The 14,491-nt window shown below is 40.0% G+C and overlaps 2 protein-coding genes and 1 pseudogene across 4 annotated transcripts; 2 read left to right on the top strand and 1 right to left on the bottom strand.

The window, feature by feature from the left end:
* The first annotated feature begins 1,695 nt into the window (after positions 1-1,695).
* Positions 1,696-6,311, top strand: LOC149052629 (uncharacterized). The gene is made up of 9 exons (XM_089181312.1): positions 1,696-1,828; positions 1,981-2,075; positions 2,216-2,445; positions 3,629-3,765; positions 4,303-4,749; positions 5,170-5,217; positions 5,334-5,357; positions 5,621-5,680; positions 6,118-6,311. Exons 3-9 carry the CDS (start codon positions 2,240-2,242, stop codon positions 6,309-6,311), a joined length of 1,116 nt encoding a protein of 371 aa, XP_089037438.1. The 5' UTR covers positions 1,696-1,828; positions 1,981-2,075; positions 2,216-2,239.
* A 417-nt stretch (positions 6,312-6,728) lies between these two features.
* On the top strand, positions 6,729-10,275 carry LOC149052628 (uncharacterized). Of its 2 annotated transcripts, none has more exons than XM_089203923.1 (3): positions 6,729-8,357; positions 8,907-8,967; positions 9,153-10,275. In XM_089203923.1, the coding sequence occupies exon 1, from the start codon at positions 6,785-6,787 to the stop codon at positions 8,348-8,350; it is 1,566 nt and encodes a 521-aa protein (XP_089060049.1). In that variant the 5' UTR covers positions 6,729-6,784; the 3' UTR covers positions 8,351-8,357; positions 8,907-8,967; positions 9,153-10,275. The 2 variants fall into 2 exon arrangements, with proteins under 2 accessions (XP_089060049.1, XP_089060045.1); XM_089203919.1 differs by having other exon boundaries at positions 8,907-8,994.
* A 2,126-nt stretch (positions 10,276-12,401) lies between these two features.
* Positions 12,402-13,154, bottom strand: LOC149052627 (uncharacterized; annotated as a pseudogene). The gene is made up of 2 exons (XR_016186140.1): positions 12,749-13,154; positions 12,402-12,594 (listed from the first exon to the last, which is right to left on the bottom strand). The product of XR_016186140.1 is annotated as an uncharacterized LOC149052627 (transcript).
* Between the last annotated feature and the right edge of the window lie 1,337 nt (positions 13,155-14,491).

Below are 14,491 nucleotides of genomic sequence, written 5' to 3'. Positions count from 1 at the left end.
AGTTTTAAAGAATCCAATCGCTAGAGTGGGTCAAGTCTTGTTCCACGGAGGAGTGACCGAGGGCGCATCTTCACTTTATTGCAGAAGCTCAAAGACGCGACTGGTTAATGAAGTTTGGGATTAACGGACTTAAGCAAATATTTGAGTTCGCTGACACTATAAAAAATCTCGGGAAGTAGGCGAATGTAAAAATTGAAATGTTAACTATTTGGTATCAGTTTTCTTATGACACCTTTATCGAGCTCATTGTAATACAGGAACTAGGTAAGAACGCTTTCTTACACTTGTGTATCCCCCATAAATGGGTTTTCTATTCTTTCTTACTTCGTGGCTGCTAAACTACCGAAAATTACGAAACTTCGTGACCAGATGATGACGCAATTTTTTTTAGTCTTAACCTCTCTTCCCCTCAACCCCTCCCCCGTTAATATGTGAATAATCCAGAATATTTAAAAGAGATATGGTAAGAGATGGGAAATTCATTTTATTGTTGAAACAGGTGTAAGTTAGTGTCTAACAAATGCTCTCCTTCCTTGACGTTCCCTTTCTACCACATATTTAAAGATAACAAAAAAAAAAAAATCAACAAGATGCTTTTCGAAGGAGTTGTGAACATGTTTTTGTTCCATTGTTTTGGCTATAGAAACCAAGGGCCATGGTTACTTTTATTTAACCACATCGAAATTATTACTTGCTCCAACTTTGAGTCGACAGAAAAATAAAATTTGGCAATAGTTTTTGCAAAGAAAGAAAGACAGAAAGAAAGAAACGTTCTTTTAGAAATGCAGGCTTACCGAAGTAAAATTGCTAGTGTGGTATTCATCAGAATTTGATTTGTTTGAAATGAGCCATACTTACCAGGAGGACCTATTTAGCTTTTGGATTAAAAAAAATTGCACTTTCTCTTTGGTATGCCGCGTGCTCAACGAAAACCTGAAAAAGGAGAACGTCCGCTCTGGAAAAGTTTAGCAGACACAGGCACGAAAAATGAGTTTTTTTTTCTAGTTAATTGTAAGAGCGTGATCTCTCATCTCCCAGTCCATGTGGCTTTTTTGTATGAAAATGCCAGTAAATTTATTTCAATCCCGCGTACTATAAACTCAATAACTAGATCAGTGGAAAAAATTGTGCAATTTTAAGGATTGACTGCAAATGAAAAAATCGAAACACTCTTCCACGCGCACGATAAGAAAGTTATCACCAGTAAGCGTTAACACGTATTACTGAATCCGCGAATTTTTACTTGTTTCGAGGTGTTTGCTCATTGTTTGCTCATACTGTTGCCGCAATATTTTACCCTGAAACGACCACCTATTCCGATGTCACTTCAGCTAATAAAGTTACTTCTTCAATCCGTTCTGTTCTAAATAGTATATTTAAAGTGAAGTCTTGTTGGCTCGCCAGTGAAAACCTTCCACGTGGTCATCGTTTCTTTCTTTTACATCCATTACGTTATTACACTGTGCGCAGCGAAGTGGATTGGCGAGAAGATTCCTGTTCTGTAGCTAATGGATAACATTCAATACAGGACCTTGCTCTAAGGCCGTATACTGATGTTATATTCTTGTTGAAAGAATTCTGATAAAACACTACTACTAATAGAAACAGCTCCAGCCTTGTTCTGGTTTGGTGAAACATATTTCACATTAATACGTATAACGCCCTTGCACACCTCGGGAGTCACCGCTGTGACGTGGTTAGCGTTCACTCGGAGGGGGTGGTGGAGTTTGCTTTCGTGCGCGATCATTTGGGAATTAACGACTGCTAGGACGCTTAAATGTTTCCTTTCTTTTTTACATCTACCAAGATGGACTTAAAATACAGATTGGTCAGTATTTATTATGTCTCTTCGTTATCATTTATTTTGAGTTGTCGAATATAGGTGTGATCGCGCGTCGTCTCAACTTACATATTAGTAACAGATTTACACTGGATTTCATTCTCCATTTGCCGTAATTTAAGCGAGTGTTTTTGTTTTAGGGGTGTCCTCTATCCGCCTTTTCTATGACTGAAATCCGCCGCGTCAAGATTTGATTTTTTTCACCGTTTCGTTGTTGATTCGTGTAAACTTGAAGGTGAGAAAATTGTTTATGAATAGTTAGTTATTGATCAACCGATCGATAAAGGGCTTCAGTTTTCTTGTTCGGTGGGGTTCTTTTAACGATTCAGAAGGCGCGTGCAGCTGCAGTCCTTACATTGTGTTTTCCTGCTTTAGTAACATTCACTGTAAAGCTACATTATGAGCTACAGCAAGCGTGCTTTTCAGAGGACCGTGGTGTTATTGGAAAAGAAGAGGACTGCTGTTCCTGTGAACGCAGAAATGAGTCGGCTTATAAATGCCAGGCGGGTGATGGACATTGCCTTTACAAAAAACCACATCGCTTCTCAGATAGGCGATCTTCTTTGCGGCGCTTTTCCTTCTTTAGTTGGAAAAGACCTCGGTGGGTAAGTCTTGTTTCTCTTGTCACTCGCTTCTTCTGAACCAGTTCGCTTCAAGGTGTAAGTTACTTCGGACAAATTCGCTATATGAAGTTTCTGTCGAGTTGATGATACTTACTGATAATTGTCCTACATTTCCCATACGACAAAAAATTGAACTCAGTCGATTTAAATTGTTCAAGTGGAATTGGACTCTACTTGTCCATCTAATTTCTAATGAACCTAATAAATCTTTTTGTCTTCTCGCAAATTTCGTTTGGTTGTCTATAAAACAGAAAAACTAAAAATCTGTCAACCTCTAAAGTTATAATTTGGTGCCTCATTCACTTCGGTAGACACAAAGCAGAAAATAATTTGTGAGTAGAAGGCACGTGCGGGATTGATGAGACGTCGCTTTTTCTCGCATAATCACTTTTGGCTTGAGATGTAAACTCTAAAGATTTCATTTTTGGCTGACTTTCGATGTATTTTCATGAAATTTGGAGATAACGTCCCCCAAAAAAAGGTTCCCTAACACTTCGCTCAAAAGCTCTAGTTCGGAGTGTAACCGCACAGTTGGCAGAAACTCTTTTCGAATTCAATGTGTTGACCACGTTCTCAATGAAAAACGAACGTCAAATAAACTAATCTTGTCAACAGTTCAGGCGTTTAAAAGCTCCCTTTCCGCTTAATGATAAAAATTTTAAAAGTAAATTATGTAACCCAAGTCATTAGTTTGTATGCTATTTCCGCTCATGCGCTAATTTTCCTTCTGTGATACCTTGGAACGCCGGATGTACTCTGCTAAATAGTAGACGCGCTTACTCAGCTATTTCAATGCTTGCACAATCATTGAAAATAACCAGTCATTCTTAACTTGCTTTTTAATACTGTTATCATAAACTTTGATGAAGAGGTTGGAAGAGTGAAAACCAAACTTTTCCAGGAGGAAAAAAAAATTTATCCAGTCATTTGTTACCCTTCCAGATAAAATGTAAATTCACACTGGTCTTTTAAGAATATTGGCCCCTATGATTACAGTACGTTCTAGTGTCTTTACCTTTCTCTAACAAATGCCACCTATATGTAATTTCTGCAAGTGCCATGTTTTAAGAAAATTTCCAGTAAAATGAGGGAAATCATTTCAAAATTACAATATAATTAATTTTTATGATTGGTGATACTAATACCTAACATTTCCTTACTCTAGGTTAGAGTTATTCGCATCATACTGTAGAGGGCATGCCATGTCGAAGGTTGCGACTGGCCTCCAAGATGGTGTGAAGCTACTGGAATTATTTGGAGGATCAAGGAAAAAGAAAATTTTCCTGTGGCTTCCAAATCCAGGTAAGTGACTTAACTTTTATTACAAAAAACTATTAGCATGATGTCTTTCTTTCTCAGTCCTCTTCATTCCGCTGAACCTTTTTGGTCTCATGTCCTCCACTTCATGCCATGGAAGCTGTCTCTTCCCCATTTCCAAAAATTTTTTTTCATCAAGTGTTATAGTTCCTTACTGTTGACATCTATCCTCAAAATTGGCAACTTATATAGTTTGAAACCCATCTACATTTTATATCCCAACTCTCAAAATATTTCACTGGTTACCAATAGACAAACGCCCCTTGGCAAACCAGTACAGATGTTTTCTTGCTGCTGTGAATTTTTAGCAAGTTACATTTGTGCACTGTTCTAAACTCTCTCATTGTCTAAAAAATTAAAACTTTCAAAGAAAACATGTTCCTATTTAGGTAAACTATCGAAGCAATCAACGACCATGTTGAAGGCAATCAGTCAGAAATTCACAATTATGTCAAGAAAAATGTCCTTCAGTTGCAATATGTGATTGACCCCTCGTGACAAGAATCTCATTCTTGATTTCAGCCTCGCATACCTCGACATCCACAGTATCAACTCCAGTACCTTCATCGACCCAACCTAACCCCATTCCTTCACTAGCCCAAACTAACCCCACCCCTCCACTAGCCCAACTAGCCCAACCTGACTCCACCCTTCCACTGGCCCAAAGTAGCCCCACTCCTCCACTAGCCCAACCTAACCCTGCCACTCCACTTTCCCAACCTAACTCCAATCCTCCACTAGCCCCAACGAACCCAACTCCTCCACCAGCCCAACCTAACCCTACCCATCCACCAGCCCAAACTAACCACACCCCTCCACTAGCCCAACCCAACCCCACTATTCCACTTACCCAACCTAACCCCAATCCTCCACTAGCCCAACCTAACCCCGCTCCTCATTCATCCCGACCCAGCTTTGCTCCTCCATTGGCTCACCCCAACACCACATCATCCACTTCAGAAATTGGAGGTAAGGAATATTTTTTCCATACACACTACGAAGGACAAAAAAAATAACAGTACTGAAGAAATACAAGCGCAATTGATTTGAATTGCAGTTCTTTAATTAGTGATATCCAGCATACACCTTAACAATATTTATGTTTATTATCATGAGAGATTATGACCAACTGCAGCAATCCATGCATGATGGTAAGTGGGTGTAATCATTTTGAGGCTGCAGCTTCTTAAATTTAATTGTCTAACATATTCCAGGTTATGAATGATTTATGAAAACTATTATGCTCATGGTCTGATACCAAGAACTTGTTTAAACATCCCTTACCGAAACATCACATCAAACTAAACAACCTGTAATGGTTGAAGTTGTTTCCTTGATAAACTATCCATTGCAATTTTCATTTGTGCTGATGTTCATACATTTCAACAGATGATGATTTACCTGAAATGTTATGGCTTGCAGATGATCAACCCCAAGGTATTACCAGTTGATACAACAACCCACTCGTCTGGGTTGTTGTCATTATTTGTTTTTAATTCTCTACGTTCAAAGAAAATTTACAATTTTAACATTCTTCCCACTTATTCTTTCAGTCAGAACAGATGCCCTTCAAACAGGTAAAAACTGTGATATCTTGCCATTGATTGGTTAAGATTAATTGAGAAGATTATGATTGGAGATAAATTGTACCATCATTATATATGTGTGCCATATTAACCAGAATTTATTTGTGGATTAGTATAAATATTTTAATTTTTATTGGTATATCATCTTTACTATCACTGATTGCTGCACTGGCTTTATGGTGACAATTATTTACAGTACAATACATCAATCATGGTCAAATTCAATGTTCTAATGGGAAAACATTTCAATGTAGTTGGTGTCCTTCGAGAAGACTTAAGCCCAGTGGGAGTTGTTCGTCAAAACCTCGGAAAAGGTACCGTTAATTGTAAAGGTAGATTGGATACACAGGATGCATGCTTCAACACAGGTTTTACAGTAGTTTGCCACGCTTCATTTTTTTTCATGTAGTTCAGATTGTAAAGAGAGTGGGCTTTACTACTTGCCCTGAAGGGCAAGCCATGACTAGCATGGTACTGGCCCTTGAGTGATTTTTACTGGCCCAAAATGATGTGATTTGAACGAATCTTGAAAAAATCTGCCTATCCATTGGGCAAGTGAGAGTAAGAATTCACTAGCCTAATCAGAAAATCCACTGTTCCTGGGCTATCATACATAACTTTCTTTGCACACTGTAGTTGTAGAGTTGAGTCAAAGTATTCATAAAGGAATTTAAGACCACTGAAGCTTAATGTCTTTCTTTCATGTGTACCACTTAACAAATTCAATTGTGTTGGTTATTTGCTTCCCTAGTGGCATTAGGGAGACTGGACAGGGTGGAGGAGGTACTTCTATGCGAGAGGGAACTTTACCAAAACTATGCTGTGCTGGAGTCCCTACCTGTCTTCTTAAATCTCACCTTTGAAGAGGCTAGTATTGAATATTATAGCTCCACTACACATGGAAGTCTGTGTCTAACTAGTGTGCTAAACATATGTGAAAAATGAAAGATATGTGTGGAAGATATGTCTGAAAAGAGCGTACATTACCAGCGTAAACCAAAAATGTTGTTGTGCTTCAGATTTAATTTAGAACAACCTCATTAGCTTCGAACAGCTCAAAACCGTTTCTAGTGCAAAGAAAAGTCAGGACATTGCAATTTTGGACTAAAACAGGAAAACACTTTCAGAATTAGCGTGACAAAGCTGCAAACAGGCGAAGACCATTTCGGTGCAAAAAAACCTGACAATAGCGTAATTTAGCAAAAAAACGACAAAAACATTCTTTGGAGTGAGAGAAAGTTACAATCATCGTGATTACCCGAAAAAAGACTAAAACTTCTATCCAGTACAAAAAAGCTGAAAACAGCGTAATTTAGCAACGAAACAGCAAAAACCTTTTTAGTGAGATTAAGCTGACTGACAAGACCGTTCTTCTCCTGACCAGGGACGAGGCCTCAGTGCCGCGACACTTGGGGGAGATGGACAAGACTGTTCTCCTGACCAGGGACGAGGCCTTAGTGCCGCGACACTTGGGGGAGACTGACTGGACTGTTCTTCTCCTGACCAGGGACGAGGCCTCGGTGCCGCGACACTTGGGGGAGATGGACAATACTGTTCTCCTGACCAGGGACGAGGCCTTAGTGCCGCGACACTTGGGGGAGACTGACTGGACTGTTCTTCTCCTGACCAGGGATGAGGCCTTTGTGCCGCGACACTTGGGGGAGACTGACAATACTGTTCTCCTGACCAGGGACGAGGCCTCAGTGCCGCGACACTTGGGGGAGATGGACAAGACTGTTCTCCTGACCAGGGACGAGGCCTTAGTGCCGAGACACTTGGGGGAGATTGACAATACTGTTCTCCTGACCAGGGACGAGGCCTTAGTGCCACGACACTTGGGGGAGACTGACAAGACTGTTCTTCTCCTGACCAGGGACGAGGCCTTAGTGCCGCGACACTTTGGGGAGATGGACAATACTGTTCTCCTGACCAGGGACGAGGCCTTAGTGCCGCGACACTTGGGGGAGATTGACAATACTGTTCTCCTGACCAGGGACGAGGCCTTAGTGCCACGACACTTGGGGGAGACTGACAAGACTGTTCTTCTCCTGACCAGGGACGAGGCCCTAGTGCCGCGACACTTGGGGGAGATGGACAAGACTGTTCTCCTGACCAGGGACGAGGCCTTAGTGCCGCGACACTTGGGGGAGATTGACAAGACTGTTCTCCTGACCAGGGACGAGGCCTTAGTGCCGCGACACTTGGGGGAGATTGACAAGACTGTTCTTCTGACCAGGGACGAGGCCTTAGTGCCGCGACACTTGGGGGAGATGGACAAGACTGTTCTCCTGACCAGGGACGAGGCCTTAGTGCTGCGACACTTGGGGGAGATGGACAATACTGTTCTCCTGACCAGGGACGAGGCCTTAGTGCCGCGACACTTGGGGGAGACTGACTGGACTGTTCTTCTCCTGACCAGGGATGAGGCCTTTGTGCCGCGACACTTGGGGGAGACTGACAATACTGTTCTCCTGACCAGGGACGAGGCCTCAGTGCCGCGACACTTGGGGGAGATGGACAAGACTGTTCTCCTGACCAGGGACGAGGCCTTAGTGCCGCGACACTTGGGGGAGATGGACAATACTGTTCTCTTGACCAGGGACGAGGCCTTAGTGCCGCGACACTTGGGGGAGATTGACAATACTGTTCTCCTGACCAGGGACGAGGCCTTAGTGCCACGACACTTGGGGGAGACTGACAAGACTGTTCTTCTCCTGACCAGGGACGAGGCCCTAGTGCCGCGACACTTGGGGGAGATGGACAAGACTGTTCTCCTGACCAGGGACGAGGCCTTAGTGCCGCGACACTTGGGGGAGATTGACAAGACTGTTCTCCTGACCAGGGACGAGGCCTTAGTGCCGCGACACTTGGGGGAGATTGACAAGACTGTTCTTCTGACCAGGGACGAGGCCTTAGTGCCGCGACACTTGGGGGAGATGGACAAGACTGTTCTCTTGACCAGGGATGAGGCCTTAGTGCCGTAACACCTGGGTGAGACTGACAAAGACTGTTTCACTCCTGACTATAAGATTGGCAAGAATGTTCCCCCTTCTGGTGAATGAATAGGCTCTTGTAGAGACAAGACAATCAGAGAGTTTGCCCAGACTTTTCCCCTTTGACAGGGAAAAGGCTCACAGGGAAATTCTCTTTTAGTTATTGAATTTCATTAATTCCTTCAACGCAATTATTATCAAGTGCTCCCAGAGATACTTGAATGAGCTGCATGGTAGGTATGAAAATTTAGGAAGAAAGGGATTTATTAAGTATGTTTGTTTTGAGTGGCAGGGAATTCCCCTAGAGTAATTTTGATACACCATTCCCTATGGAAGATGACACATTGGCATTGACTTGCGTAACACTGTTATAAAGGCTAATAATAACATTAACATTAACATGCAAGACAATGCAAATGGTATCTACTCTAGTGGAAATGTTTGAGGGAGGTATGCTGTACAGATGAATTTGCTTATAAGCTGAATTATTCATCACCATGTTATCTATTTTGTGCAGCATACTTCCCTTCCCTTCATTTCTTTGCAGGTTTGCTTCAAGGGAAATGTGCCACTAGGCAAACAGGAAATCCTGCAAACGACAGTCGAGGGTAAGAATTGTCTTTATGAGGTTTATGGTAGGTTTTCTAGCAAAACTTGCAAACAAAATTATTATCTTAGAAGACTTAAAATGCTCTTTATTGCATCACCTCAATAATGACGTGGTGGTAAAATCCATTACCAATGCCTGAGTTGATTGTTAAAGGGATTAAACCATCATCACTTTTACTGACAGATGAAGACCACCAAGACCATTATAAAAAGGAAAGAAGAATGGAAAAAAGAAGAAAAAAGGAAAGGAAAGAGAAAAGAAGAAGCAAAAGAGCGAAGAGAAAAAAGACGCCAGAGCAGATAAAGATGGAGAATGTAGAAGAGAAGATGCCAGCATGGAAGGTGAGGAAGGAGAAAAGGTAGAAAAAGAAGAAATAAGGGAAATCAATGCCAAAGGGGAAAAGAAAAAAAGGGAAAAAAGAACTGGCTGCCGAAGGAAGAAGTTGAAGAAGTAGTCAGATGTTGGATAATGTAAGGATATTATGGGGAGAAGTTACTTGTTAATCACTTATAGAAGTTAAAGGGTGAAAAAAATTAATGGAAGTTTTTAACCCTTTAACTCCCGGTGGTGATTCACATAAAACTTCTACCTACAATATCCATACATTCTCCAGCAAACAGGTAAAGAGAATATTAAAACTTATCAGGTAGAAGCTGCTATCTTGATCTAGCACCAAGTTCTCATAACTAATTCACAAGGAAATGTGTAGCAGCTACAGGGGAGGATTAACAATCAGATCTTGGGAGTTAAAGGGTTAAACTAGTTTGTAATTTAATTATGTGAATGTTTGTTATTCATTAAGTATTTAGTGGTTATGATTACTCAGTAAGTAATCATGCATGTTTATAAATTTGAGTATTCTTGTTACCTATTTGTTGGATAACATAAGGATTTTATGGGAAGAAGTTTCTTGTTAACCTTTTAAATGCCACGAGTGACCCAGACAGAATTTCTCCCTACAATATTAATACAATATCAACCAGATAAGTGAAAAGACCAAAGAAGAATATCAATTTTGGGTTAATTAGTTGATCAATACTAAATTCTCTGACCTAACATCATAAGAATTGTATGGTTGATAGTAAGGAGAATTAAAAATTCAATCTGGGAGTTAAAGGGTTAATCACTTCTAGGAGTCAAAGGGTGAAAAAATGAATGCAAGTTTTTAAACTAGTTTGTTGTTTAATTATGTTAATGTTTGTTATTCATTAAGTATTTAGTGGTTTTAATTACTCACTAAGTAATCATGCATGTTTATAAATTTTGATCAAAGAAAAATATAAATTATTGTTGTTGTGCTGTATCACATTCAAAAGATGTAGAGCAGTTGTAAATTAAAAGTTAACTCTCAATCTTTTAAAACTGTTTCTTAATTGTCCCCTCAAGCTGCTACACAATTCCTTGTAGATAGCTTATGCAAATTGGGTATTAGATCAAGATGACAATTTCTACCTGATAAACATGAGTATTCTCATTACCTATTTGTTGGATTATGTAAGGATATTCTGGGGAGAAGTTTCATGTTTATCCCTTCTAGAGGTTAGAGGGTTAAAAAATTAATGCAAGTGTTTAAAATAGTTTGTATTCTTATTATGTTCATGTTCTTTTATCCATTAAGTATTTAGTGGTTATGATTAATCAGCTGGTAATCATGCGTATTTATCAATTATGAATTTTAATAAATTTTGCAAATAACATGTGCACTTTACAATGGCATGTTGAAAGTTATCTTTAAATATGTGGTAGAAAGGGAACGTCAAAGGAGGAGAGCATTTTGTTAGACACTAACATACACCTGTTTCAACAATAAAATGAATGTCCCATCCCTTACCATATCTCTTTTAAATATTCTGGATTATTCTCATATTAACGGGGAAGGGGTTGAGGGGAAGAGAGGTTAAGACCCAAAAAAGTTGCGTCATCATCTGGTCACGAAGTTTCGTAATTTTCGGTAGTTTAGCAGCCACGAAATAAGAAAGAATAGAGAACCCATTTATAGGCGATACACAAGTGTAAGGAAGCGTTCTTACCTAGTTCCTGCATTACAATGAGCTCGATAACGGTGTCGTAAGAAAACTGATACCGAATAGTTAACATTTCAATTTTTACATTCGCCTGCTTCCCGAGATTTTTTTATAGTGGCAGCGAACTCAGATTTTTGCTTAAGTCCGTTAATCCCAAACTTTATTAACCAGTCGCGTCTTTGAGCTTCTGCAATAAAGTGTAGATGCGCTGCTCCTTGGATACCAGCCTCTCGGTCACTCCTCCGTGGAACAAGACTCAACCCACTCTAGCGATTCGACTCTTTAAAACTTTAGAAAACCCCCCTTTTTTTTTCGTCTCACTCAAATTTTTGCTTAAGTCCGTTAATCACTTAAGTAACTTGTAAAAATGAACAATGTGAATCTTACGTGTAAATCTGGTGGTTAGAGTTTAACATTAAAAATTTGGTTGTTGCAAGCTTTAATTCAATGTATAGTGTAAAAATTTTAGATCTAGATGTCTAAAAAGCTGGTGATTGCAAGCTTAAGGACTAGGACCGCAAGAACCGTTCCAGGTGCTCACTTCTTAATCTGCGTTTCAAACCTAGATTGAGTAACAAAGTTTAAAAGAATCGTCCAACTGGTTGTATGAGGAAACCATTCAATAATTAATTGTTCTCTGTCCAAATGCTGTTTTAAACTTAAGAAAAAACATGAGACAGGAAAAACCAAATATTTTTTTAAATTTTTCTCTTCACCATAGTTTTTAATATTATCTCTTCCCCTTACATCGAGCATGATCTGCACTTCCCCCTCCTCCCTCCCCCTGTCAGAAAAATCTATATCGAGCTCGGTTGCCCAGGAACAAATATTATTCAGCTCGGTCGGACACGAGCTCGATTTGATTCGAGCGCGATTACCAAATCGAGCTCGATTTGATTCGAGCTCGATTACAAAGGTTGTGACTCGAGCTCGGGTAGGCTTTCGAGCTCGAGTCACTTACGTCGAGCTCGGTTGCTCAGAATCCTTCTAGTCGAGTTGTGACTCGAGCTCGGATAGGCTTTCGAGCTCGAGTCACCTATTTCGAGCTCGGTTGCCCAGAAACAAATATTGATCCGAAGTTTGCCACACGTTCGCTGCACATCAGTTAAGCAAGTTCGCTACTACACAAAATAACACAAAATAACATTTAACAACATTTAACACTTATATAGCGCTTATTCGCATGCGTTCTAAGCGCTTTACATCCATTGTATTACAGTATGACTTAGAAATATAAAAACAAAAGATTAAGTTATCTAATTTAGATTAAAAGCGCGTTTAAAAAGGTGTGTTTTCAGTTTAGATTTAAAAATATTCAAACTGAGCGAAGACTTGACTTCTAAAGGTAAGGAGTTCCATAAAAAGGGAGCAGCTACTGTAAAAGTTCTAAAACCATAAGAATATATTATTTTTGACAAGAAATGACTCAACTTTATTTACTGAGTAGCATACATAAAACTTGATTTACCAATCAAACTGAGAGCCTATAAAACACCAAACAACTCAAATTAAAACAAATGAGAAGCAATAGAGGTGGGAAGCCTCCAATGTAATTTCACAAAGCACATAGTCATCCGATCTCCTCTCCATTTGGTAGAATACTGTAATATAGAAATTATCATTAAAAAAGTGGTTTACTTTAAGTTGCTTCAAACACAACAATGAACAAAACAACAGACAATTCTCAGGAGAAGCAGTCAGTTTCAGTAGACAGTGAAATCCATTTACATCTGAGTGCTGGGCTTGGCTGAGTACCTTGCTCGTGTTAATGTATATCTAGTGCCTTGGATATGAACTCCACGGCATCTTCTACAGTGAAAACCTTTTCAGCCTCTTCATCAGAAATTTCAAAACCAAATTCATCTTCCAGTGCCATGACAATCTCCACTACATCCAAACTGTCCAAACCAAGATCGTTGTTAAAGTGACTCTTGCTCGAAACCTTTTCAGGATTCACTTTGTCAAAAAGTTTTAAAACATCCATCGCCCGTGTCTGAATTTCGTCTCTTGTCAATGCCGTTCCTGCGTCAGCGAACATGCGAACACCCACAAGAGCAGGTCGCATTTTTTCAAAGGAGTTACTCCCAGGAAATGTACTCTGCAGGTGTTTGTTAGAAGCAAAGATTACTCGTGGTAAAGTGTAACTGTCGTTTACGTTGAAGATGTTCAATAGATGAATAGACGATGCGTTTGATGTTTATCATTTTAATAGCAAGGAAATAGCACGTAAAAACTGTAACAAGAACGACAAAAAATACACTTAATGGACCTAACATTACAAACGGATCGTTCGATGAAACTAAAAAGAGATTCACACAACAGATCGGAACTCTGCGTGAGCTAAATATTCGTGCAAACATTACAATCTCAAATCGACAATACCTGAGACGAAATCAGTATTTCACACAAACGATCAACGAAGAAGAGGCTAAACAAAACATATAATCAACGTAAAATCATACCTCTTTTCCCTTTTGTACAAGAACAGAACCTTTTTCGTTACGTTGTTTTGGAAGGCACACGTAGACTACGTTACGCAACGTACTAGAGAGCTAAAATAGTGAACGCCGCTAAATCTACTGCGCATGCCTGTTTCCGTCACGCAACAAATTGATATAAGAAGCGTTACATAAAGAGCAAACAAGGCTTGTTTAAATTATAAGAAAGGCTATATTTATTTTGATACTATCGAAAAAACGAGAGTAGCGAGAGCGAGAAAAAGACAGCTTGTGAAAACGGTACTGAGGGAGGGTGCAAAGCTTACTTTTTTTAACGCGTTGCGATGTGTTATTGCATCCCCATGGAAACCAACCTGTATTTGCGTATAATGTACCCGCGGGACACTACCGTTGACAGTCAGTTTGAGCGTAATCATGCCAAAGGTTACTTCACATACCAGAGAAAGAATTGCTTGTCTCCATAAGGAAGTATTTTATCCCGTACAAATATTGAAAGCCTTGAGACGCGAAAATCTACAGGGAAGCCTTGCAAGTGTCACCAGGATCATCAACAAAATACAGGAAACTGGATCCACTGAAAACCGCCCTCGATCAGGAAGGCTGAATAAGCTTCCAGAATAAAGGGGTAAGTTTCTAAAGAAACTGTGGTGCTGCGTCGGTGGGAGAGTATAGCAGGTAATTTAGTGTTAACAACTGGGTTGAAAACGTAAATTAGCCACCGTAAAGGGTAAAAAAGCTGACGTTTCGAGCGTTAGCCCTTCGTCAGAGCGATTGGAGGAATTGTGGGTTGTGTGTGGATTTATATGTAGAAAGTGGAACTACGCCATTGGTGGGAATATGGTGACGAGAAAACAGGAATAAATTAGTTGAATGAAAAGCGCTCGTTGATTCCGTGGAGATTAAGGGTGCCGATTTGGAATATAAATTTTTGTTCCAGTGTTTTACGGCTTACGTCGACGAGCAATTGAAAAGAAAACAGAAGCCTAAACATTCACTTAAAGTACACGCATGGGCAGGAATCAGCCGGAAGGCAGCTACA

The sequence above is a fragment of the Pocillopora damicornis genome, chromosome 1, assembly GCF_964200805.1.
Source record: "Pocillopora damicornis chromosome 1, jaPocDami1.2, whole genome shotgun sequence".
In the NCBI taxonomy this organism is placed as follows: Eukaryota; Metazoa; Cnidaria; class Anthozoa; order Scleractinia; family Pocilloporidae; genus Pocillopora; species Pocillopora damicornis.
This window is presented reverse-complemented; position numbering and strand designations above follow the sequence as displayed.

What these genes read in the sequence shown, in the direction of transcription:
- LOC149052629 (XM_089181312.1), top strand. Translation starts at nt 2,240, where the DNA reads ATGAGCTACAGCAAGCGTGCTTTTCAGAGGACCGTGGTGTTATTGGAA. An exon ending in CCTGTGGCTTCCAAATCCAG is followed by an intron (nt 3,766 to 4,302) that starts GTAAGTGACTTA and finishes TCTTGATTTCAG; the next exon opens with CCTCGCATACCTCGACATCC. An exon ending in AACAGATGCCCTTCAAACAG is followed by an intron (nt 5,358 to 5,620) that starts GTAAAAACTGTG and finishes ATTTCAATGTAG; the next exon opens with TTGGTGTCCTTCGAGAAGAC.
- LOC149052628 (XM_089203923.1), top strand. Translation starts at nt 6,785, where the DNA reads ATGGACAAGACTGTTCTCCTGACCAGGGACGAGGCCTTAGTGCCGCGA.